Genomic DNA, 26674 nt, shown 5'->3' on the forward strand with positions numbered 1-26674 from the left:
CCTACAGTTCTGTAATTGAAGTCAAAGCAGAGATGTTAGTTGTATCCTTTTGATTAGGAATATGGTCATCTACACCAGTGCTGTCTACTTTATCAAAGTTTTTTAACAATTCTGCTGCAAGCCCAAATCTACTTAAAATAGCTGTCAGGAAGCAGTCCTCCTCCTCCTCCCCAATCACATTCTTTTTCAGCAGCTCTAAGAACTGGCTGGCTGTAATGCATAGATTACATATACGCAAATTGTCAGTAGTCTATTGTGTTAAGCAATTTGATTTATTTTTTTTTTTAAAGAGGCGTTCATAAGCTGCTCTGTGTCCAGCTGCTTTAGTCACCATTTACGTGTCCTCTGCACCACTCCGCCTGTATCTCCCAGGAGCTCTCACTCAGCTGAAGGGGACCAGAGGGAAGCAGGAGCTGGCGAGCCATGTTCATCCCCACTGGCTGCTTCAATGATCAGCAGCCTTTTAGGAAGGTCTGTGCAAAACAGGACTGCAGCACACACATGTACATAAAAGTTTCCCATTATAATGCTGATATCATTCAGCTAATAATAATAATAATAATAATAATAATAATGTAATGAAGTCAGGAGGATACCAGTATTAATCCCAGAAAGAAATAGGAGTGACAGGATAAAGATAGTTCAGAACTAAGCAAAAATTAGGGGGAAAGATCCAAAAGGAATCAAAGTGTCAAAATACCCTCTAGTTAGATTGTAACTCTACAGCATACTGGCCTCATACAACCTCTCTCACCTCACTGTAATGGACACTTCAGAGGATTGGGCCTAAAGATGGAAAATAAATTCTTCCCAGTTATGACATTTTACTCAGCAGTAGAGAGTTGATCATTCCAAAGTACTTTCAAGAGCATCAAGAAGAAAGGTGTTTGCTCTTGGAAACATGCTGAGCTCTATGAGGAGCTCAGTGCCTTGGTACTTGGTTTTCATACTGGAAGAGTTCTGGTTTATTTAAAAATGATCAGTGATGCTAAAAGTTGTTCTCTACAGTGAGTTGAATGTGTCTAAAAATAACAGTATAGCTTATAACCAAAGGAAAACTGCTGCTGAAAATGTGGAAATGTACATTACAAATGTAGATTTTCCCTGTTAAAGTGAGTAGCTGGGTTGAGTTTAGTCAGTTCTATTCAGGCATTAAAACTGCCCAGCCAAATTAAAGCTAATTGTGAACTAGTTCTTCCAACTCAGTAGATAACTTCATTTAGCCAGTGGTCTGTCTGTAACATATATCTTCTAGTGAGAGCATCAGAGAAACCGTGACAGTGGTCTTGCCAACTCCTAAGCCCTTACAAACCAATGCTAATAGCAGTCCACCTTCTGAGCAGCCACTTTGTTTTCCACATGTTGGAAACCTGCTCTTGTGCTGAACTGTTTCCAGTGAGTAGGCAGTAGGAGAAGGGTATTTTAAAAGAGTCATAGAAACAGAATATCCTGAGTTGGAAGGGACCCCCAAGGATCATCAAGTCCAACTCCTGGATCCACACAGCACCACCCAAAAATCAGACCGTGTGTCTGAGAGCATTGTCCAAAGGCTTCTTGAGCTCCGACAGGCCCAGGCCATGACCACGTCCCTGGGCAGCCTGTCCCTGGGCCCAACCACCTCTGGGTGCAGAACCTTTCCCTAACCCCCAGCCTGACCCTCCCCTGTCCCAGCTCCATGCCGCTCCCTCGGGTCCTGTCGCTGTCCCCAGAGAAGAGAGCTCAGCGCCTGCCCCTCCGCCCCCCTGTGAGGAAGCTGCAGGCCGCCATGAGGCCTCCCCTCAGCCTGCTCTGCTCTGGGCTAAGCAAACCAAGGGACCTCAGCCGCTCCTCATATGTCTTGTCCTCCAGACCTTTCACTACCTTTTTAGCCCTCCTTTAGACACTCTCTGATAGTTTTAAATTCTTATATTGTGGTGCCCAAAGCTGCCCGTAGTACCGGAGCTGAGGCCGCAGCAGTGCAGAGTAGAGCAGAAAGGTGTTTTCTTAGCGTACCATGAGCTGTTAGTCCAGTAGTATATTGCCAGAGTTGGTTAATATTTATTACTTCAAAGGAAGGATGAAGAATACCCAAAATAGACAATGCTGGAATAAGCCTAGTCATAGTAACTTTAGAAATTTCCTATCTGCTAATAGCTGGCTTGTGTCTTGAACTGTGAGGTTTTTGCCTTACAACAAAAATGTAGCAAGCCAGTAGAAGAAGTTTGGCTTTTTCTGCCTATAAATTTCTTGTAAACATGATGACTAACACAAAGTATAGATGTGTACCAAGTGTGATAGATGTATATAGCCTGTTTAGACCAAGTGCCTCTGGATTCAATAGACAGACTCTCTGCTGGAGGACGTGCATGCAGAACTGGCATTGAGGTTGATCATGGAGGTGCAGCAGAGTTCTGTGCACAAGGATTTCTGTGCTTCTTCCCAGTGCAGAAATGTGGCCCACCGCTCTGTATTTGCCAGCATGCTCCAATGCTGCTAGAAAAGGTAGGTAAGGCAACTGCTATTTTGGTTGTCAGATAGCAATAGGTTTGTGGAAGGAGAGGCATACAACTGTAGGTACACAGCCACAGATAAGGTGGTAAAAATTTCATTTCCTAAGCATGTGTCAGGTTTCTGAATAGACACAGATTTTTTTTACTTGGGGCTTAGCCTCCAATTGCAGGTTTGGTTTGGTTTGGTTTGATTTTTTAAATGAAAAAAAAAAAAAGTTTATCATTCAAATTTGAAGCACATTTTTACATGTATTCTGTAGTGGCCCTGTTCCCTGACATTAAATGGCAGGTACTTAGATATTTTTCAGAGCTAAAAAGATGATAGATGGTGTAAAGTGTCCTTTCTGACAAACTGACTTTGTGAAGACTCTTAATGGCTTTCCTCATCAGAAACTGACACCTGATACCCAGCCGAACATAAGAGCTGTTTTCACTAGTGTGTGCTCCTGGTGCTAAGGAGCAAACCCAAGCACCCTGTTTTGTTCCAAGTGCTGGCAGAGCAGCTGGGGTGTGCTGCAGCACATCCTGGCATGTGCCACAACCAGAAATGTGCAGTGATGGCTCTCGCTGCAGAGGTTGTAGCACTCAGTGCTGTGACTGGCCCTGCTGCTGTGCTAGCACCTGCCCTCCTCTGTGCTGTCTGCAGTCTTTTTATTTATTTTATTTTTTTGGAAGGGTGTATGATTTAGTGAGTCCTGCTAGCATTGCAGAATCTATATGTGATCATTTTTACACTCCGTATTTACTGTATTTTTTATTTTATATAATGCATGTTCAGTGAATATATCGTGAAACAATAGCTCATTGCACTGCAGTACACTGTGTGCTGTGACATGCAAACTTCTTCTGGTGAAGTCAGATGCGAAGGCATCAGTACTGTGACCCCTCATTCAGGAGGGCCTCAGACTTGAAGAGCTCAGGCTATTTTTATTGCTATTACACTTGCGTTTACCAAATTCTTGGTTAGCAGAATGAAGTATTCAGCTCTGCAGGGACATCGTGATACTGCAGGAGACTGGCACAGGCTTCAGCTCCACAGCAGAAGGGCTGGAGGGATGTGTCAGCCCTTTTGTCCATATCAGGGGCACTGTGAGAATTTACTGCAAACAGCGTTTACACTGGCCATGAATCTGCCCCTTTTATGAATAATCTACAGAAAGGGGTCAGGATTGTGTTAATTGCGTGTTGCAGGGGTATAAAAAAGGTCCTTGCTTTTCCGTTAGAAGGTCTGTAATACAATAACTTCCACAGTTGGCAGGGGTGCTGCAGGAATTGAGTTATGACTGGGAATTAGATATGCATAGGCCGGCCAAACGATCATTAAGGGAGATACGGTAATCAGCTGCCAGTGTTTAAGGGCTGTAAACACCAAGAAGAGAAAGATGGCTTATTTGGGTGGTCTACAGAGTAGTAAGAGAAAAGGTATAAAAACCAAGCAAATGAAAATGGAGGTAGCAAGGAAGAAAAATGTTACTATTGAGTGCTCTCAGCCTAGAAGACCTACCACTGAAGTCATGTAAAACAGGACTGAACATAACAAGAGAGTGTATTTTAAGCTGAAAGTGAACTTGAGTGCTTTAATATATCTTTTTCACCTCTTATTTCCCTAGTCTTGTGTTTCATTAGCATTTTTCATGCTTTTTTTTTTCTCAACATGTGGTTTTTATTTGGCTTCTGAAGATGATAGTGCTTGAAGTGATGTGTTATTGTAAAAGTAGCACAAACACTACTCCAGTTATGATTTTGCCTTTGTTGCCATGGAGTTTAAATCTGTTTTAGGCCGAGGACTGATTACAACTGGAACTAAGGGCAGGAGGTAACTGTAGCTTGGAAAGGTAAAAAATCATCACCACTGATATATGAAGAAGTTTTGCAACTCCCAAATTGCTAACATCTCACTGCCTTTCCCTGCAGCTCTACCTTGTGTTTTTTGATTTTTAGTACCTCTTCTCTAGTGCCTGCTCTTCCTATGTGTTGTATGCTCATTAAGCTCTTTTGGACAGGTATTTCTGGTTATTCCCTTCTACTCTGAATGCTTTCAGAGACTGCCTAAGTTCAGTGTCCCCAGTCACATACCTTCTTTGTGTTGCTTTGTTCTGTGCTTCAAATGAGGCATGTCCCCATTAAGACTGAGGTCAGGAAAATCTAGAGGCTGTAGCTAATGAATTGATGTCCTCATTTGCATAATTGATGGTTATGCATTTCCGCAGTGACATGGTTTGCTGTGATAGTTAAAGCTATTTTTGTTTTTGACTTCTCTGCCCTGCTGCTTCCTGCTGCCTACACTAAAGGTATATTACATGTCAGTGAAAAAAACTAACCCCAAAGCCCAAATTTTACAAGTTAAAATTGAATGCTTTAATCCTTTAATGCATTTCTGTTCACTGGCATATTTACAGTGGCTCAGCTCTAAATCTCCCGTGTGTATTAGAGCAAGGGGAGTCAGTGTTTATAACATCTGTGTGTGCTTGGGGCTGGAGTAGAAGGGAAAGAAAATACAAGAGGAAGAAGGGAAACAGATCAAAAATGAGTGGAAGTCAGGTCTTTCATACATTCCTTGGGGATTTTTGTTTAATACACATCATTTTCCCTTCATTTCTTCATATTCTGGAGTCTAAGCCCTGGTGGAGGCCATGTCTGTGGCCTGTGTATGCAGTGCCTTTATCATGGGTCCTTTTGTTCATCTTGCTGGAATTGCTCTGACAAATGAGGCCAACTCCCAGCAATATAAAATGTTAACAGCTCTTTTACATACCTCTCTCTAGTGCCCCCCTCCCCACATGGGCAGCTCCAAGCTTTGTGCCTGGGCACAGAGGCAGCAGGAGGTGCTGGACCCAGAGGTGTTCTCCTGAGTTTTGGAAGCTGTGCTCTCCCTGCATGCTCAGTTTAGCTGCACTGCTCATTTGGATTGCTTTAGTTGTTGACCATTTACAGGAATCTTACCCAGATAACAAAAACTAAAAGCAATATCCAGGTGGTTGAAATTTCACAGAGGTCCACGTGTCTAACTTTCTCTTGTGTGCTCTTTCTCACCGATTCTTTTCTCAGTACAGGATTTAGACCATCTGAATCACTTTTCAGAGGTTTTCAGAAGTGTTTGCTTCCCTCCAGTGACTAGGCACAGGCACCTGCATAGTGCTTCTCTGTACCTGACCACATATCTGAAGTGCTGTGGGACAGCAGCTGAACAAGGTGATTCAGTGCCCATGAGGAAAAGCAGAAATCAGGGGTCCCCAGAGAAAGTAACAGGCTACACAGATCTAAATGGGACATCACAGCATACAGCCTGAGTGTATCTGGAAAAGCTGTAATTTCCATAGCCTTATGAGTTAAGCCATCAGGATCAATAAGCAGTTGAAAGTGATACTTTCCAGGACTTTCTCATATGAGGTTCAGCAATGATGGGTAATAAAAGGCACGATGTTCATATTAATTCAATATGCAGACTTCACTGCAATGCGAAGAAACGCTATTTGTTGCTTGAAGATTGTAGTAACACTGAAACCCATTCCTGAGTATATTGTTGCTGCTTTTGTGGTGCCTTTGTCAAGGAGTAACAAGCTGATCCTGTCAGTATTTTCCTCTTCTTTTGGCCAAATCCGATCAGATGTCATGGCCAGTGTCGGTTAGTGAGTGTAACAAAAGGTTAGGATAACCGTAACAAAAGCAGCATAAGGGATTGTGCAAGGCATGACCGGGGTTATGAGAGGAGAGTGCCGAAGAAGAGAGGTGTGGGGTGCTGGGGGCAGCTTGGGCTGCCCTCAGCTTTCGGCTGCACGTTAATTGCTTATCCTCAAGGTAGGCATTTTAGGGCACCGGAAGCGATTATGTATGGAAGGGAACTGAAATGGTTTCTCACCATCAGATTTGTAACGAGACTCGAGTGAAGTCCTGTAAAAACTGTGAGTATGGTCTAGAAAATGTTTGTGACAAGGCAGGCCCCTCACCAGACTGTTTGCTGCGGTAAGAGAAGCAGTTCCTGGGTCCTGAAAAATCTTTTCATTGTACATAGAACATTTGGTTCCTTTTTTATATATTATTTATGTATTTATTTATTTTATTATTTTTTAGCAAGTTTCATTGTTAAATTACTGGAAATCCTTGCTGACCCTTCAAATGTTTACACTTAAAATGTAATCCCTTCCTTTTTACAACAGTAATGCATTATAATGTATTATAAACTATCTAATATCTAGTAGTGGTGGCCCAGAATGCTGCAGTTGGAAGTCAGCTAAAAATTCACGACTGTCTTCTTTAATAGCTTGGAAAATCTCAAAACCTAGGACTTGGTTTGTTAGCGCCCCCGAGAAAAGCAGCTGGCTCGAGTCTAGCAGTTGTTTGGCTTCTTCCTGTGGGCCCTTTCCCCTCTCCCTTGCTTTGCTCAGACATATTATTTTAATTTAATCATGAAGCACAAAAGCCCTTGCAAAAGGGAAGGAGTTGGGTAACGTCAAGTCAGCTGCCAGGTATGCGATGTTGCGAGATCTCAGTAAATACGCTTTGAGCAGGGAGCCAAGGTAAAGCTGCCGTATATATCAGCCTGTGAACTCGGTACCCGGGGCTCGGTACCCGGGGTGGGCGCGGTGCTGAGCTGTGGCCGGAGCTGTGAGGAACGACTGCGGGGCCGAGGGGAAGCAGCGGCCCCCTCAGCGCGGCCGCCTCAGCGCCACCCCCTCAGCGCGGCCGCCCCGGGCCCGTTGCGCGGTACCGCGGCTCCCTCTGGCGGTCGCTGGCCGCCGGTTTAGCCCTCGCCGCGGGGCTCGGCGGAGCCCCGGCGTGTTTCTTCCCCCCGTGTCCCCGCCGCAGCCCCGTGCTCGCCACCCGCTGCCGGCCCCGAGCCGAAGGGCCCGGGAGCGCTCGGCCCGTGCCCTCGGCACCGCGAGGGCTGAGGAAGCTCAGCAAATGGCGGGCGCCGGGGCGGGATTTATGTACCACAGGGTGCGTGCCCCGAGCCCACCTGATCCCCAGAAAGAATTCAATTAAGATTTTAATAAAGCCCGTGCCGAGAGCTGGGTCAGGAAGAGGCCCCTTGAAAAAAAAAAAGAAAGAAAAAAAGAAGAAAAAAAAAAAAAAGGCCGAGCACAGCAAGTCTGTGCTGGGAGCTGCGTCGTGATGCACTGTTCAGCGTCTGTGGCTTTCTTCCCTTCATCTCCAGCCAAGCCACTGTCTCCAACTGTCTCAGACGATTGCTGAGTCTCCTAAAGGCCCAGCTATATAAGAGGCTCTGAGGAGAGTTCGCGTAGCATTTCCCTCAGCACTGGTTTCTCCCCCAGTGTTGTCTCTGTCTCTCTCAAAATCCAAAGACTTCATAACATCTTTCTGTCAGCAACAGCGATGTGCTTTAACACAGATATCCCCTGGTGGGATTTTCTACCATCCTGGCTGTCCGCATCCGGCTTTTCTATCATGTGTTAGCATCTTTTCAAAAAGCAAAACAGTGCTTTGCCTGTTCTGACTTCATCTGCTTTACAAAATTGCAGTGTTGAATGATGGCTATAAGTTGCACAGTTTCTCACGGTCCAGGCACAGACTATTTTCATTCAGAGTTAAAAAGTGAAAAAGTCAGAACTGAGTAATTTTCATCCACACATACACACAGACGGGGACACCTCACTCCCTTTCCAGTGAAAATACCAGGCCTGGGTATGCTGACAGGCACGAGCACCACATGGGGTGGCTGCTTCCATTGCCAGGACACACAGACTTTTGTTTGCCTCATAGTCAAGGCTCTCCTGCATAATCTGGAAAAAGCACACACTGTGGAGGAGTAGGTGATTAATGCCTGTGAAATCCTGGCCCAGGGAAGAGCCAGCGCTGCCAGATGTGATAATGTTGTCCTCTGACAAATGGCCATAGCTTGGCCTTCCTCAGATAACAGTGTAGTTTTGTGCGCTAGCTTTGGATATTGATCCCACCAGGGAAGAGTTCCCTGTCGTGCAGCCATCCATCCCACCTCCTCAGTGCTCAGCTGTCAGAGCCAATGGGTTTTGGCTATTCTTCTTCCTTTCATTGGCACTTCTGCATAGCCTAACCATTACAAATGTGCATTTCCATTTGTCTAGCACCTTTCAGCTGAACATCTAAGTACTTTCTACATATGAATTAAGCATTGCAACACAGCAGTGAGATATGCAGGGAGTACATCGGGATCATCCAGTTGGTACATTGCTTTTGCACAGCTGTTTCTCGTAATGTGGCAGATACTTAGCAGAATTCAAGAATATCTAAACAGCAAGCTTGGACCAGCTGTTTTTGAACTTACTAGAGTTGTCAATCCATAAAGTAGTCTGCTAGAGGTGTGGGCCCCAGTACAGGCAAACTCAGGCTTGTTTTTCTGAAGTGCATGCAAAGTATATGCAACCTTGGGCAATAAATCTTGTGTAAGTCCTTGTTCCTTATCTCTACCCATGCAATTCATTGCCCTTGCATTAGTCCTGATATAACTGTATTGTGAGCCAGACTGTCTACTGGATCAGCCGGAGCTGGGTTTTTGTACAATGTCAAGCCTTTTTTTTCACCCCTAAAAAGTACTTAAATCAGTATTATGAGCTCCAGGTTCTTGAGCCCTGCCTCTTCAGGATGCTCTCACAAGTCTGAGGATGGACAGCAGCTGTGGCCCAGGCGATTTCGTGTGGGTCACAGACAGGCAGCGCAGTCAGCAGAGCTCCCTGCCTGCCGCTTTGTGGCAGAGCTAACTTACCTCACGTTTATGTAAACCCAGCCAGTAAAGATGCTCATATATACTGCTGTAATTTTGCAATCTGTGTGAAAAGTATGTGAACTTCTAACGGCATATGTTTGTGATTCATCCCCAAAACCTGTGCGGACCCCAGCACTGTCATGGGACGTCAGTTCAGCTCTGAAACAGCAGTGCTCTCTTCTCAGACAAGCAGGTCCTCAGAAATGCCTCACTGCTGACCTGCCTGACATTACTTATGTGTAACTGGCTATGTCAGGTCCCCTGTAAAAAACCCTGCAAAATTAAACTTATTTCAGGGAAAAAAAAATAATAATTCTGGTCATTTCCGAGCTATTTAATTTGTTTATGAAGTTGAGAGCATATTTCCATGCCACAGCTCCTTAATGTATTGGTTGGGCAGGACCGGGCACTACAGATGGGTAGCATGTCACATAGTTTGAGAGGTGGGTCCATCTAAAAGGTCATTCCTCTTTAGAGATGAGTTACTCCTAAGTGTGCCTGTTATTTTCCAGTGATAGTAAAGAAAATCTGGCTAAATAGCTCTCAGACCTCCACATCTGCATTGCAGGTTTACAAAATACCTGAAAGGAATCTGACCTTTGAACTTGTAACTTACTGAGAGAGGATGCAGAGCATATGGGCCATCTGAATGAGCAAAACCCATCCTTTAAACCTACCTTTTACATTTTGAAATGGTGTTTACCACTTATGTCGCCATCCCAAACGCAGGCTGTCAGCTCAGCAGTGTCTCAGGATGTCTAAATCCCACTGCTGGTGTGTTGTGTCTCTATCCGTAGGTGACAGAACCAGCAAGTGAGCTGCCAGGGCGAGTCTGGGCGAGAGGCTCACAGGCCAAGCATAAGGCGGGTTGGCAACACTGTACATGTGGGCAGTTTACATAGCTCATAATTTAATTTCTGCTGCTATAGTCTCATTATGCACTAGTGTTTGCGTGTGTGTGATACAGAGGTTGGGCCATTTACTTACATGTAGTACATGTAGAGCAGCGGAAAAGTCACATTGCTTCTGTAACTAACTGCTTAATTTGAAACCCTGTTTTACTCAAGCAGGTAATCACAACCTCTCTCCCTGTTTTTAGAAGTACAACAAAGTATCAAGTTGTTTCAGAGAATTTTAGCCTGCTTGAAAGCTGAAGCTGCCCAGAAAATAAAAAATGATAGAGCAATACAAACTGAATTGTACTGCTGCACCTGTTAATTTTTGTGAGACTGAACTGAAGATGAGGATTGTTTGTGGCACAGACTAGCAAACAGCTGTTGAGTTACCTGACTCATTGTGAGCCTAATGCATTCAAAAATCAATGTTCAAAATACCTGAGTAATAAACACGCAGTACCTTTAATATCTTGCTTGCTCAGATGACTGCCTGGTCCCTGCCTCCCCCCTGCCCCAGATTTCCTGCTTATTCTCAAGCCTCAGTCTACACCTAAATGTTTCTCAAAGAGCAATTTGTCAGTTTTCCTTGCATTCAGGTAGGACTGTATTGTATTGAACAAAGCATCCCAGTCCTTTACAAGCCCGGAAGTCCTGAATTCCTTCTCTGGCTTTAAGTAACTGGTCCTGTCCTTCTGCCTCAGATTTTAGTTACAAGACACTTTGGCTTTGTAAGGAAACACTGGTTTCAGAAACCCCTGCTGTCTCTTGCCCTACACTGCCATCTCTCACAGGCACTGTGAAAAAAAAAAAAAAAAGAGTTCAAACTAACCATACAAAACTAAACCTTTTAAGTGATTGGGCTTGTTACATAGGCACCAAGCAGCGTGACACAGGAGCAGCAATCTAATAGCAGAAAATGGGATGTTTTCATTAGCTTTGTTGCCAAAGCCAGTAGATCATGTGGCTGAATCTCTGTTCTTATGCCTTTGGAAACACAACTACAATAGTTACTATTCTGACTTTGTGGGACAGTTGTGAGGATTAACTGGCAGATAAGTTGAACATGTGCGTAAGCACAAGCTTTTAATCAGCTTCATGGACAGATACAACCCTCAATTGCAGTGAGGAGCTCTTCTCTGCATTGTTACATATCTATAGATACTGTCTTCTCAAGTCAGACACCAGTGATGTTTAAATTTGTACCTTGGAAGCTCATGCTGGAAGAAATGTTGGGAACACAGTGACCATAAAGGAGCACGGAATATGAGTTCTGCTTTGCAAGCCGTAATATGAGATAGGATGTCACAGGAGCACAGGCAGTTCATTGTTAACATCATCCATTTCTCTCTTTTATTTGTAGTGTGGAAACAGTAAATGATGGGCAATTTCACAGTGTAGAACTCGTGATGCTGAATCAAACTCTGAACCTGGTGGTGGACAAGGGGACTCCCAAGAGTCTAGGAAAACTCCAGAAACAGTCTTCTGTCAGCCTCAATACACCCCTCTACATTGGAGGTACAGTGAGTTGCTCTGGACTTTGAGATGTTGTTTGTAATCTTTAAAAACAAAAAACACGGAGATTCTTTTTTTTTAAAAAAAATCAAAGTATTGCAAAGAGTCACTGCAGAAAAGCAAATCAATTGTCAGTAGGTTTAAATGTACTATAAATGAGGCATATTGCTCCTGGAAATTTTACACAGGTTTAATAGATGGGGGGGATTAAATCCTCCAAACAGTGGTAGCACACCAGCTGACTAAACACTTTTTGGCTAATAGTTTTCTCATTGGAAACTGAAGCCAGAACAATGCTTGGAAGATTTTGGAATTGACTAAACTTCTTTTAATAAGTTTTTTTTTTACAGTCAGGGGAATTTCTGGGGAGGAAGGAGCCAAGTGGGGCAGGGAGCAGATGCCCAGAATAATGAGTATCCCACTGATTAGGTGTCTGGAAATGAAAGACAGGATGAAGTCTGTGCTTTGCCTGATTGATTTTGTTTTTGCCAGACCCCCGCCAATTCCATTCTGGACTGAATGTTGAAATCTCTTCTTTTATGTGACATGGAGTTCTTGTGTTGTGCTGTTTTGTTTTTCTCTAGATGGCCTATTCTAAACACAAAACTCAGCAGAGCAAAAATAGACTCAGAAAGTCTATTCTGTAAGTGTTCTTCTAACCAGATCAACAAATCCAATAGTAGAAACCACTTGACCATTTGGAGCTGGTCAAGTCTTTCATAAACAAGTCCTTTTAATAACCCTTCTCTAAAAGAACCCTGAATATTGCCCTCGTAAATGAGAAAAGTGGCTAATCTTGCTTTGTACAGAGCTGAATTTTTATAATTGGCTTCTGTTAAGAATGCCACGGGCTATTAAAGAGCACTGTGCATTGATGATAATCTGCTGGTGAGGCCATGACAATTTGTCCTTCTAAAAAAAAGATATCAACCCTGTGGCAAATTATACACAGGGAACATAGGAATTAATTTTGTGGAAAAAGTTTTGTTAATGGATGAGAACTGTGGATCAATGTTATTTGATACCAGAAGTTGTGGGGCTCAGATGAGACATTTTTATTGCCCGTTACAATTCTTCTCAAGTCTTTTTAAACCCCCACTCTTCTGCACATGCCACCTCTCTGCATCCTGCATTGCTACGAATGCCAGCTGTCCTTCCACTTCAGACCATTTAATTTAAGTCATTAAATTGCCCCCAGAGCAATTGTAGCTAAACTACACTTACACTAACCTTTAAAACAGCTCTGAGGCTCCATGTGCCCAGAATTTGGCCCACCTTTCCACTTGGTCTAGCAACCTGCCCCCTAAAGCACACTTAAACAAAAATGCGGTTTTGGTTTTAAGACTTCAACAGTGGAGTCACTTATGGATAACATATGGAGGCAGTATACAGTTGCATACTTGCCTGTGAAAGCAGCTCAAGTAGACATGACATGCAAAAGAATCTGCTGGCCATCTGAGCTTGTGAACATTTCCAAGAGCTTGAGCAAGACAGAAGTACTCACCCCAAAGACGTGGCCTGGCCTCCTGAGGTGCTGTTCTCTGTCTCTGGATTTCTCCCATGCTAGGTTTGATGATTTTCACTCCTTGCCTTAACCTGATGATTGAGTACAGGTAACTTGCTGTACCACAAAGGCAGTAGCTACTTCCTGGCAAGTAAAAACACTCAAATATTTCTGAAGGGTAATTTCTATTCAACTATAGGCAGAATGAGCATTATCTAAGGTCATGAACATGTGTCTGTTACCCAAAAATCTGGGCTTTCTTTTTTTCTTTTTTCTTTTTTCCCCTCTTTTTGTAATATACTTCTTACATAAAGTTGGCAAGTTATTTTATTTTTCCTCCTCTGCATTTCCAGACTGATGACAGTACAGCTGTGCTACCTCCAAAGGTCCCATGCAAATCAATTCTTTAAAGATTACAAGGGGCTGTGGCAAAAGAAATGTTAGCTATTATAACTTATCATTGTAACTGCGAGCAAGTTGTCCATTTTTTTCTTTTTTATCTCAAGGGATCCCGACCTCTACTGGATTATCTTCACTGCGCCAGGGTGCAGATAAGACACCAAATGGTTTCCACGGATGTATTCATGATGTCCGCATCAATAATGAGCTGCAGGATTTCAAGGATTTACCACAGCAGTCACTAGGAGTCCTTCCTGGCTGCAAATCCTGTAACATCTGCAAGCATGGCATTTGCCGGTCCCTAGAGAAAACAAGTGTGATTTGTGAATGTCACCCAGGCTGGACGGGCCCCCTGTGTGATCAGGAAATTGGAGATCCATGTCTTAACCACAAGTAAGCTTGAATGAATGCTGATGGAAGGGCAGAAGCTTTACACCTACCGCATATTTCACATCTCATCTTGTAAAAACACACGTGACTGTTTTTGGAGGTGCTGGGTTCCTACATATATTATTGATAGTTGTGAGTCAGCATCCATGGCAACTTTCAATTTGCATTTCTTGTTTTGATGCTGTTCACTCTGAATGGCCTCTTGCTCCTGGAGGAGCTAAGATGTTAATACTGCTGGTTATACTTTCAGAGGGTGTATATTTTACACATTAAAATAGGAAAGCTTCTGTTAGTAGCTATATATTACCTCTGAAGTAGGGGGTGTGTGCATTTATGCAGAGGAGAGCTAGCTGCGAGATGGAGGTACACGTTTTAGTGATATGCTTGTAACAGCACTGGACGCGGTATTCAGATTAACTCCCTGAAGACCACTATGCAGTCCAGTGTGAACATTTTCAAATTTCTCAAATAGCTGACTTTAATATTGCACTCTGAAACTCCCTCTAAAGCGCAAGTTTAAAGGATAGCATGGAGTCACATGCAAAGGGAATATAAAGCATTCATAGTTCAAAGGCTCAATAACCACATCTCCATCAGAAACGCTGGATGAATAGCTTGCTTATGGCAAGTACGCAAGGAAACAGTCCCAGACCAGCAGTCTGCATAGTTCAGTGCTGTTTCATAAGCAGATGGAAGTACTTTGGTTTTAGGCATCGTTTTGGTTGCGCTATCTTTGGAAGGGGCTTTTCACAAGCACATACTTTTGGCAGGTAAATTAATGTAATGAATAATCTCTCTGATCAGTGAGGGAACAAATTTAACTTCCAGAAGTACCATTTTAAACTTGCTTCTGGGTCTAATTCTGCAAAGCACCGAACCCTGGAAGGTGTTGAGAAGCACCTGACAGATTACAGACCAAAGGTACAAAGACCCAAATAAAGAAACACTCAGAGACCCAAATAATTTCTTGAACTGCCAACTTCAATGTGAAGCAGTTCTGGTTGGACAGAGAAAAATGAGGGAGTTCCAGATGTTTACACAATAAGAAATTGCTTCTCCTGTGATCCAAGGAGGGTTATGCAATAATGAATGTAGCCCCCTTGCTAAAGAAAGTAACTGTGCATATTTGTAATACAGTCTTACTTTCATTAAGTCACCTTTGGAGTTGTCTCCTTAGAGACAAGCCCTTTGTGTCCAGGGCAGTACCCCGTTGACAGGTGTCTGCTCCAACATTCACAGATTCATCTCAGTGAGGTAATACAGCCCTAAGGAAGAGGTGTTGATGGTAACACGAGTTAGTTTCCAAGCACATCTTTAGTTAGTGGGGCAGAAAATACTGCTTCACAGACCATGACCCCCTTTATTCCAGTATTTTGCATGTCTTGACCTGCTTTTGCTTTTACTGTTGACTTGATGTTGCTTCTACTATTTGTGCTTTCTGGTTGCATAGATTAAAAATGACAGGTACAAGGGCTCAACATAAACAGGAGAGAATTTTAAAGGACCAAGAACAAAATAAATAAAGGAAAAGCATTGGTTAATGTCCAGTAGGACCTGATGGCTTATAAGCCCTGAGCAGTTTTCCCTTAAATGGCTTGTGTTTCCTTCCTCCTGTCCTCAGCCTGTTCCAGGTCTGTCCTTCTCCCAGAAGTGGGGATGGTGTCAGAGAGCCTGCTGAGGATCAGCACCCCTCCCTGCGGTACTGCTCAGATAGAGCTCATTGCTCAGATTTGCTCATTGCAAATCCTATGAGCCAGGGAGCCCTTCAGCTAGAACTGCCTGATTAAGTCTGTGCTTTTCCATGAGGACCTTTATTTATCGCACTGTTTTTCATCACCTGATAATATTTGTAGAGTAATTCTGCTAAGGAAGCCTGGGCATGCAGCTTGATTGTTGGCACGTTGTTCCACGTGGTGATCCTGTAAACCTGAGCTGTCTTGTGTGGATGCCAAGTATTGGCCCATGCTCACAGAGGAGTTTTCCAAGAGATCACTTAGGATCACAAATTACATTCTCTGAATATTACCCAGTATTCACTGAAAACTCACAATTCCTTCACTGTGTTTGACACAATGTCTGTTTCTTGGATCTCTGTCCTGGTATTAAATGGGCAGAAATGCCAAAATCCAAAATTAAATATCCCTGGGAGGAGGAACTTCCACATCTAGCACAGGCCAGCTCTAAATACTTCTCTTTCTCCAGGTGTCTGCATGGTAAGTGCATGGTGGCCAATGTTGCTTACACCTGTAAGTGCATGGAGGGCTACACAGGCATGTACTGTGACAAGAAGAACAATTCCTCAAACCCCTGCAGGATTTTGAAATGCAACCATGGGCAATGTAAAATTTCTGAGCACGGGGAACCCTACTGCGAATGCGACCCTAACTATAGTGGAGAACATTGTGACAGAGGTATGCTTGGCCACAGGGACCAGGAGGTTGGTCTGCTGTATTTCTGGTTTACATCTTTGTTTTCACCTCTCTCCCCTGTAAAGATTCCCAGCTTCCTCCCTCTGATGTGGCTGGGCAGGTTTCTTGGGGGCATCCCACAGATCACGCTGCACTTTCCTTCTAGGGCTGGGGCTCACATCTTCTGCCCTGACCTGAAAAGGCTCACTGGAACTCAGTGAGTTCTAGCTTCATCACTTCTGCCCTCGTACCTTCCTGTACAGAAGGAAGGAGCTGACTTGCATGATTGCTATTTAGGCTGTGCCTTTTCTGTGAATGAACCACAGGCTTTCCAAATTATAATGCACAGTCTCACCCAAATGTCTCTGGCTGTGACAAAGTACCTGCACAACGGCACACACATTTTCAGGTATTCCAGATTGCTGATGTCATGCAGAGCAGGCTGACCTTTGACCCTGAGAAGCAGATGTAAAACTAATTCATATTTTGCAGGAATGTTGCAGGATTCAACACTCAGCATTCATTAAGGCATTTCCAGAACTGCTGATCAAAGCCAGCAGGCCCGCATGGCCTCTGCCTTGTGCCGGATATTGCACATTTGTGTAACACAAGCTCTGTTTTGATGGCAGGTACAAAGAAGTAAAAGATCAGTCCTGCTCCTAGCATCTGTTTGCCTTGAGTATCATTACATGCGCGGGGCTGCTTGCTGATGTGCGGGGAATATCTGGCAAAATAGTTACACGTTTTTCCTTGACATCTCTGTTGTCTTATCAGAGAATCTCTGCCAAGGAGAGATAATTCGAGAAGTAGTCCGTAAGCAGCAGGGCTACACGTCGTGCGTCACTGCCTCCAAAGTACCCCGCATGGAATGCCGTGGTGGCTGCAGCAATGGGCAGTGCTGCGTTCCCCTCCGAAGCAAACGGCGGAAATACTTCTTCCAGTGTGTGGATGGCTCCACCTTCACAGAAGAACTGGAGAGACATGTGGAATGTGGCTGCTCAAAATGCTTGTAAGCCCTTCTCCAGTCTCTCGCCACTTTAATCAGCTCAGAAGCGCTATCAAAATGGGACCTATTTACTTTCAGAGTGAAGAAGAAGAAAAAGAATTATTAAGTATATTGTAAAATAAACAAAAAATAGAACTTATTTTTATTATGGAAAGTGACTATTTTCATCTTTTATTATATAAAGTATCACACCACTTTGGGTATATGTATCATATAGTGAGTTATTTTTACCATGAAACTTTTTTAACGGTTGTAAGAAAAAAAAATAAAAAGTTAAAATTTTAAAAAACTATATATAAAGAAAACATAGCCTAACAGGAGAAATGTGGGGGGGGACTTTATATGTATGCACAATGGACAAATGTAAAGGTGTTCCAAGGACCTGCCACGGCATTGATATGGGCTGAAGAAATCTCCAAGGTTCTGGGTTGGGTCTTGTAAGAAAGTGGATCCCCGTAAGTGACAGCCATTTCGCCTACCCAGGCACCCTGAAAAAGGCTCCCCCTTGGTCCCTTGCTCTGCCTAACACTGCCGATGCTGTTTTGTTCCTGTACAGTGGCTCCGCTCGATATTCCTGAACTGGTTCCCTATAGCACGTAGGCACTGCCGTAGCTTAAGGCTAACTACATTATTTGACTATTGTAATACTGTAATACATTTTTGCTGTGTATGTTGTATTTATCTGTGTTCACAATATATTCTTCAACAATTGTATCTATAGAGCACAGGCAGCTTTATCCAAAAGATGGGGACAAAGAGAAAGAAAATGGGGAAATATATGTTGCTTTGGGAAATTTGGGGGCAAAATGTGAAATAAGTGCTACGTAATGCCTAATAAATGACATAGTAGTTTTGTGTTAACTCCTAAGCTATGTTATTTCCCAGGTTTGTGCCTTCTTGCTCCTGGCCTTGAGCCCTTTTTTTTTGTATATGAAATATAAGGAATGCACTGCTACATAATTTGTCACGCCTTGACACTTTAACTTGCAAAGGTCATAAAGAGCATGAAAATATTGCAGGTGCCAGAATGCCCCTGCAACGTAATGGCTTTTGCCCTCGCTGTCGCTTCAGCCATGGATGTAAACTGGGCTGTGGCTGCCTGTTCATCAACACAGGTGCCAAGCAGTTGGCTGCGTTTCCACAGCTGTTTTAATGAGCAGAAGTTGCACTATAGCCATGAGAAGGTATTCAGCCAATATTTGTTGATCTTAGCAGCATTCTTCTCTGCACAGGGAGAGACATTTACAGCTACATCCCTTTCCGTTCTCACATTTGGTGCAGACTGACCAATTCAGCCAAAGCTTTTCCATCTGCACTATTTTATATCCTGCACTTGTTTCTCCCAAAGGGCTCCCATTAACTTTAGGTGTGTTCAGAACAAATGCTGAATAGGAAGCAGAAGTCATTGCAGGGATAAATTCTCACTGTGAATGTGAGACAAAAATTGACTCTTTGGGAGTGAGTTTGATTTTTTGAAGGTTTTTGGCAGGGTTACGTTTCAGGGTCAGTAATATGTGCAAAGAGTACCACGAATACCTTGAAGTTTCTCTTACTATAAATTTTAAACATCCCTATTGATAACTGTTCCATTATCAGTGTAATTTCCTTCATCCCCACGTATAACAAGTATTACAGTCCTTTCTTCAATTTCTGATTAATGAAATCAGATGATATTTCTAGCAGCCAAAAGCCCCCATCAGGAATGCTCACTGGTCTCACTGAGAGATCATGGGCTCCAGCAGAGGACAAGTAGGAAAGCTGAATCAAGTAAATGCATACATTTTGTTTGAATGAGACTTCAGAAAGATCCACAGACTGGAATCCTGCCATGAAAAGTACGAATGATCCGCATTTGTACTTCTTCCCCACTAAAGAAAAGTGGTCCTGTAGCCATCGCACAACCAAAAAGCTCCAATGTGCTTGTTGTTCTTCTATTTCTTAAATCTCTCCTTAACTGCAGCAGTTCATTCATATTTCTTTGCTACTACCAGAGCAACTTGAGTAGAAGGGACATAATCAATAGCACAGCCTCCTCTCAAAATAAGTATCAGTACGTGGAGCCCACAGTTGGTGAAACAAAAACCAATCTCTAGTCAGTGCTGAATTCTGATTGAAACAGGAGAGTTCAAGAACCAGGAGAAAACTAACCCTGGTTGCAAATGCTATGGACTTCTTTTTATTTTGAATATAGTGTCAGAATCTCAGAGCAGCTGGAGTTTGTGGTATACAACAAAAACCATCCAAACCCACAGATTTAAAAATTCATGCAAGTAACTGTAGGCACCTGCACAAAGATGTGCCTGGCACACCACTACCATGAATGTTTCATTCCTGCTTAATGCATTTTAATTCCTAAAGAAGCAGCTGCTGTTATGCCAGGCAGAAGAAATCCAGAGTAAGCACCAGCTCACAAGCCCGCTGTGTGCTCTGCTGCACAACTCGTGGCCACTGAACTGCCAAGGCCTGCAGAAATGCTGCCCCTCTTGAGCACTAACCAAAATCGCATTCGCTTTGTCCCTTGAGCAGCAATATGCACCAGAAGGAAGTAACAGTTACTTGTGGCCTCACACCTGCTTGAGGGTGCTTTAAAAGGAATAACCTTGACTGGCAAGGCAAAAGCCATCAGCATCTTGTTAACAGATCACTCTGGGATTTATTTAACCAAGGCCTTGCGGCAAAGTGACCAGCAACAACTCGGCAAGGCTGGCCCTGTTCCTGGCCCCTTTCTGTCCTGGCATTTCAATGCTAAGTGCTGGGACAAAGAAATAAGAATATCTATTTTGTAACCAAATGATGCAATTTTTGTATGCTTTTAGGCAGCACTTGCCATTGGATAGTGATGCTTTATGTCAATGATTCTATGACTTGATATAGAATTATTTTATGTTAAGAAGAAAATAAAAAGCATTCAGATGTGCCAAAAAATGTGAGGTTAACTAAAGTGTAATTAGCTCTGAAAGCTTCTCTGTAACCTGCCTAATGTTACAATAGATTTCAACTACCGTGGGTACAATGCAGTAGTTTTTACCTCTATAAAGTTTTAATATAAAGTGAAGAAAGATGCTAACCCTTAAAAAATGGCAATGCAGACTGGTGTGAACTGATGTATTTTATTAATAGATTCTCATTGTGATATAAGTTTAAATAAATTGTTGGGTTATGGAAGATTGTAACATACCTTACGTTGTGATGCAGATTATTTCTCTCTATGTGTATTTAAGGTGTTGAGTAACCATTTACAGTATCTGAGTTTAGCACCAGTGCAATAGCTCAGAGAAAGCGCTGGGGGACAACACAAGTTCATCTGGGGCAGCTCCTGTCTGAGAATGGCTGCAGTTAACTCAAACACACTCTTAACAGGGGTAACGTACTTTGATGGCATCCAAACTTAATTCTTTAGCAGTCTTACATGCGCAGATGAATAAAGCCACATAGTTTTTGACCCTAGGCATTTTCTTCAACGAAATGCTTTTATTTGCTGCTTTTTTAAAACTCTTTTTAAAAAAAAGGCCTGCAGCAGAAGTGCACTCATTAACTAATGATAGAATAAATGGAGAAATATTGGGAATTCAGGGTCACAGAAGGTCTGACTGAGGAAAAGGAAGTCACTCAGCCAACAGAGGATGACAGGATCTTGTGATGTCCTGACATACTTAAATTCCAATTTGCTGCTATATTTCTGTAGCTGACTATTATTAGTGCCCCAGATGTAACAGACCACTTCTGTTCATTACATTCCAACCTCAGGATAAAACAAAATGAATCTCCCACCCAGCACTCAGCCTTCCCTGGCCCATATCCCTACTTAACACTTGCATATTGCCAATTATGCTTCAAACTACAGCATTTATGGTTGTCTTTGCCACTCCATGAAAAACTGGTGACAGCATTCAGCCAATAAAAACACTCCAGCTTAATGAGTATCATTAAGCCTGAACTGTGAAGGTTAATTATGTAATTGTAGCAGATGGTAGCATTTTCACCTAAAGCAAACCCAGCTGAGCCCACTAAAAAAGCTAGCTGGAACTATTCAAAATGTCCAGGTACTGGCTGAAGTAGCTGGTTTACACCATAATTATTTGGGGTTGCTCATGGCTTTGTGGTGTGCAGGTTCCTCATATGGCATGCAGGCAACTATGGCCTAAGGACTGAATGCACTTTGTTTGTGCTCCTGCTTGCAGTGCCTCTAGGTATCACTTTATTGGTCTGTGGCAAATAATTCAGAGAGAAAGTTAATCTTATCTTACTTTGTCCTTGGTTGTTGTTGTTGTTTGTTTACTTGGCAAGGACTAGCCAGATTGTGTTCCTGCTTGTGGGGTGTTTTGCTGTGGGTTTTGCATTAGTCTCTGTGGGTCCTATGACTTCTGGTCTGTAAACTTTTAAGTTAGCACCCAATTATTTGTGTAAAGCTATGAGGTATCTACAAGACAGCCTCTTAGTTTCGTGGGCTAGGCAGCAGGAATTGGTTTGGTTTTGCCAAGCTTAGGGTGGTCTTGAGAAATCCCATTAGCTTAAGGCCAATTAGATGTTAAACTGGATCAAGTGCCTTGCAAGTCCTGTATCATTTTGTCTGTGAGCCAAGCCAGAGTGCTTTTCCAGGACATGCCGTATAGCTTTTGAGTGCAACTGAAGAGATGTTGAAAACAAGATGTTCCAAAACAGTAGCTGGGCCCCACCCTTGAAACCTGACAGGTGCCAGGAGACTGTACTGCCAGCCACTGGTAGAGGCCTTCAGGCCTTACGGTGCACGATTCAGCTTTGTGAGCCAAGCCCCAGCCCTGATTCACCTCACACCACCTCCACGCATCTCTGCCCCGTGCAGGGGCCTGGCTTTAACCTGCCCTGGGACCACTGGACCCTGCCCTGGGACCACTGGAGCACGGGGCCCTGCTGGGGCCAGCCACTGCCACCCATGCTGGGGTCCTTGGGGAGGCCGTAGGATGCAGGCAAGCAGCAGCCCAGGAGCACCCCACTTACGTGGCTCTGTGTGTTCCCTGCACCCTGCTGAGGGGCTCGTGGCCATGCATTTCCTCATTTGTAGGTCTATGCGCCTACTTCAAACATGGACACTGCAGGGCCACTGTGCCCGGCCTGGCCCAGCCCAGCTGCTGGGAGGCCAAGGCCATGGCAGCGATGCCCAGCATGGCTCATTCTGTCCTGGCTGGGACAACAGGCAAGAAGCGGGGGTCAGCACCTGCTCTGGTTTCATTAAATCATTTTTGTTTTTAAATGATAAAATAGGCATTGATCCTGTGCCGTGAGCTGGCTAGTGTTGTTCATATTGCTCCCGTTAGGAAGAAGCACCCGCAGTTCCCACTGACTACGACAGGCCTTGGGGTGGCTGTGCCCAGGAGACTGCAGTTTCATCCTGGGAGTCCAAAGAAACCAGCAGTGCCAGCGTGACCCTGCCAAGCTCTGGAAGGGCGCGTGTGGGACCTGGGATGTCCAGTGCCTTCCCGCAGCGCTCGCCCGGCACCATCGCTCCTGCAGCAGGGTGGGTGGATGGATGGCTTCCCCTGCTGCTTGCATGCTGCAGGGGCCTCAGCACCATGTCATGATGGCAGCGTCACAAGGCAGCTGCTGTTGAAGGTACCACTGCTTATTTATGTGCTAGCACCTTGTGGAATACCAACTAATTCTGCTATTTCTACCCTAATTCTTATGTAGTTTGCTCACACATGTTTAGATGTAACTGCTGTGTGTCTGTAGAGTTTCTTACCCAGCAGTGCTGTACTCTGCACCAGCAGCAGCACAAGTGCTACCTGTTTTCTGTGCAAGAAAGCCCAGCTGTTCCTCTGAGCACATCCAGCCCTCAGAGGGCCCTGCAGGCAGTGAGTAACTCCTCGGGCTAGCAGCTGAGCACACGTGCTGTACAAGCAGAACTTAGTAGTATGGGGAAGTTTAAACGTACACCATTGCAGATAGGGACATCCCATAATCTCACGGGCAGGGGGAACAGACGTTGCTGCAAGATTTGCATAGCTTTGCATCTTGTTCCTACATGATCTCTTGACCTCTTCCTTTCTCGGGGCTTTTCTGCTTTCAAAGTAAAGTGATCCTCAGGGTAGTCTGTGGATGACACTGCCTTCTCCTACTGTTTCTGACTTGTCCCTATGGCACAAGGACCACTCCTTTTCCCTAAGAATAATCCTTTACAAATGCACATTTTATGTGGGGAGGAAGAGTACAAATCCTATGTCTGAGACACATGGAAGGGAGGAAAGAGGGTTATATGAGTCCCACAAGATCAATGGCTTTTGTGTTCAGGGGAAAGCTCAAAACTCAGGGAGAAGTTACATTACTTTTTCAGTGGTCCTCACAGTCTTTCAGCAGCATTGACCCAAGCAGCTCCCCCTCACCTACTGCCACTGTGTAGGACAGGGGAGCCCAGCATGCCACACATGGCTGCCAGGCCGTACGCTGCCATCCCCGCCCTGCTCCTGCATTGGGCACCCTCAGCCTTTGCCACCACTTTGCCTCCAGTGCAGAGACCCAGAGCCTGCTGATCCTGGCCTGGATACACAGAGGAATTTCTACATTCCAGCAGGAAAAGGCAGAATTTAGGTACATATTCAATCACCCTGACAAAATGCCAGGAGGTGCTAGTCCAGAGTAGGTCTGTTCTTCCCTACACTCATCCTTGGAAACTGATCTGAAACTTAAAAATGTGGAAGAAATATCACAAAGCAGATAATAGACATGAAACTTAAGAAACCTGAAATTCTGTGAGGTGACAAGCAACCGAAACCATGGTCCTCCACTGGGAAGTGCCATTAATGGCAGGCAAATTACTTAGCCCTGCCTCAGATACTTTGCGTGCAGAGCCAGGTTACAGGAACCTCATACCACAAAGTAATTTACATTGGGACTTTGAAGCATGCGAGATGCTATCGTGCTTTCGCCTACTGTGAGATAAGAGCGTGCACAGCAGGCGGTACCTATGAGGAGCTTAAGCTTTCTTAATCACACCGATCGTTTAAACTGTCATAGTTTATTCCGGGTAAAGCAGTCATTAAATTACCAGGATGGTGGTTTTGTTTATTTAAATTTATATATTTTACTGTGCTGAGATAAGAGGCAAAATATGGTTTAAGTCACAAAGATCCAGATATATCAAGTTGGTCGTAGCAAGATAAAATTAGATTCTAATATAATACAGTGATGAAACAATTTTTGTTTAGCCCTGAAACATCTATGTAAGTAATGCTTGTTTAAAAAAAAAAAAAAAAAGTCCCTGACTCCCCGACTTCAGGTGTGTCTTTCATATAAAATCCTCTCAAGTGGTTTCATCCCACCTGGACACTGTATAATGTTTTAGCATGGTTGTAAACAACAAACACTTGGAATTGGCTATACAAAAGCACATATATTTATACATGCACATGCAAGAACTACATTTCTTGTATTTCTGGATGACCATCAATTCACTTTCAGATGTATTTATGAGCTAGTCAAGGCAATGTAGTGACTAATGTACAGGTAACTCCAGTCTAGAAGTGCTCATAACCTACAGCTCGATTTGACTTGCAAATTAATAAATGTTTGGAGCCTGTCACAGGCTGTGTTAAACTTCCAGTTTGTGCAAAGCCTCTACTCTGAGGCAGACAAAGATAGATGCAAGTGGAGCTTGGCTTGTTTTTTCATACATTTTGTCACAGTTGATGATGTTTAGACAAAGTATTTTGTGTTCTTACGAAGCAATTCTTAAACTAAACTTTCAGATTTGTTGATCTTGTTTTTAATTGAACAGCGCTTGGTTTATTAATTACCACAGAGCCCTTTACTTATTCCCTTTTTTTTACATGGGAAAACAAATTAAGAAGATTTGCTACATAAAATAGCTTTAAAGTGGTCACCCACGATATTCATGTGCATATATATTCAGAACTTGCTCCTCAGCAACTCATGCAGAAAATACTTTTTTTTTTTTTTTTTTTCTCTTTCTCTGAAGTCAGAGACAAAAACTAGGAAATCAATCACTGAGTCTGCAGTGCTGGAAATTGAGAATTATAAATGTTCATTTCCTCAGCACAAGGCTGGGTCTGGGTGTTTTCTGCCTGTTACAAGACAGCAGGAATTGGGCATCTGTCAGTCTGTAGACTTTTCTTTTCTTGATTTTCGAGGTGGTATGTGTATGTTTATTGCTGACACTTCCCAGAGACGGTAGATCGTTTCTGTTAAAGTTAAAAGGTATGTAGGAAACATAGTCAAGAGTGCAAGCCCTGGAAAAAAATATCTCAGGATTAAGGTACTTAAAAATCTCATTGCAGATCTGTTTTTCCCAACCCTTCCAGAGATGCCAATGAGACACTGCATAGATCACTTTACACAGAACATTCCACACTGCATGGTCTGGTACGGGCAGGAAATTAAAGCCTGTATCTTACAATCAGAATGTGTATTTCTGAAAGGGCACAATTTGCTTCCAGGTAGCAGCTAAATTTTTGTATTCCCTATCACGTATGTAAATGCCTATGTTTAACATTTCAGTTGCAAGTTACAGTGCAACCAAAAACTGCAAAGCCACATCAAAATTTCCCCAGAACACCCTGGTGGACTTTCCACAATTACATACAATTTACAGGAAGACACGAACTATGTAGCTTTGCTTATACATTTGTAACTTCCTCTAAAGAGCAAGAAGTAAACATTAAAAAGAGTAATTTTTTCAGGTGCAGACATTTGAGAAATGAAACGTGATAAATGGGCAATTGTATCCACAGAAGAACTTTAGCTTCATTTTATATATATATGTGTGTGTGTGTGTGTGCAGATATATATAGAAAGACATATATCCTTTTATGACGTGCTTTAGAATGAGACCTAACAAAATACCAGGCACTCAAAGCAGATCTCAGGACCCTTATCAAGGCAACTGGGCTTCCTTATAGTGCACAAAGAGGTTGTCAGCATGTGGAACAAAGCCCTGCCTGGCCCTAACGAGCAGGAACTGAGGGCAGGTCTACATATGAAATCTTCCTTTAGTAGGGCTATAAAATAAAATAATAATAATAATCCTCCCCTGGAGAAGGTGCATGTGACCAGGACTAAGCTAAGGTGGTAAATGGGTTTTCTTGGTATGTGTGGAGAGCAGAGGATGAGGTGGCAGCTCCTGTTGCCACGCAGTAACAGCGAGCACAGCTCTTGTCCAGGAATCTGCTCTAGTCTCAAATCATTTTGCCACGGGTTGCTCAGCAAACGCTTCTGGTGGTGCAGCTCCAGGAACATTGATGGGGAAACTTTCAGGAAGGAGCCGATAGCCAAATCCTGCTTCTGGACCACGGCTCTTAGAGCCATCCTAGATCTGAGTAGCTGATGTAGCTGTGTGACATACAGAAGGGGGAAATGGATGCCTGCTCTGAGCTTTTGA

General features: G+C 43.5%; 1 protein-coding gene and 1 long non-coding RNA gene across 7 annotated transcripts in view; both read left to right on the plus strand.

Annotated features, from left to right (window-relative positions):
* SLIT3 (slit guidance ligand 3) overlaps positions 1-20481 on the plus strand; it is a 515831-nt gene extending 495350 nt beyond the window's left edge. For 4 of the 6 annotated variants that reach the window (XM_027468585.3, XM_027468586.3, XM_038186523.2 and 1 more), the window contains 4 exons: positions 11446-11600; positions 13608-13893; positions 16093-16301; positions 17073-20481. In XM_027468585.3, coding sequence (XP_027324386.1) covers positions 11446-11600; positions 13608-13893; positions 16093-16301; positions 17073-17311 — 889 coding nt within the window. In that variant the 3' untranslated portion in view covers positions 17312-20481. Of the gene's footprint in view, positions 1-11445; positions 11601-13607; positions 13894-16092; positions 16328-17072 lie in introns of all 6 variants that reach the window. The other 2 variants (XM_027468587.3, XM_027468588.3) reach the window with 2 other exon arrangements.
* An 874-nt stretch (positions 20482-21355) lies between these two features.
* Positions 21356-23191, plus strand: LOC119718358 (uncharacterized). Its single transcript, XR_005269374.2, has 2 exons — positions 21356-21494; positions 22599-23191. It is a non-coding gene; the product is annotated as an uncharacterized lncRNA (long non-coding RNA).
* Positions 23192-26674: the final 3483 nt, after the last annotated feature.

Source organism: Anas platyrhynchos, chromosome 14, assembly GCF_047663525.1.
Source record: "Anas platyrhynchos isolate ZD024472 breed Pekin duck chromosome 14, IASCAAS_PekinDuck_T2T, whole genome shotgun sequence".
Taxonomy (NCBI): Eukaryota; Metazoa; Chordata; class Aves; order Anseriformes; family Anatidae; genus Anas; species Anas platyrhynchos.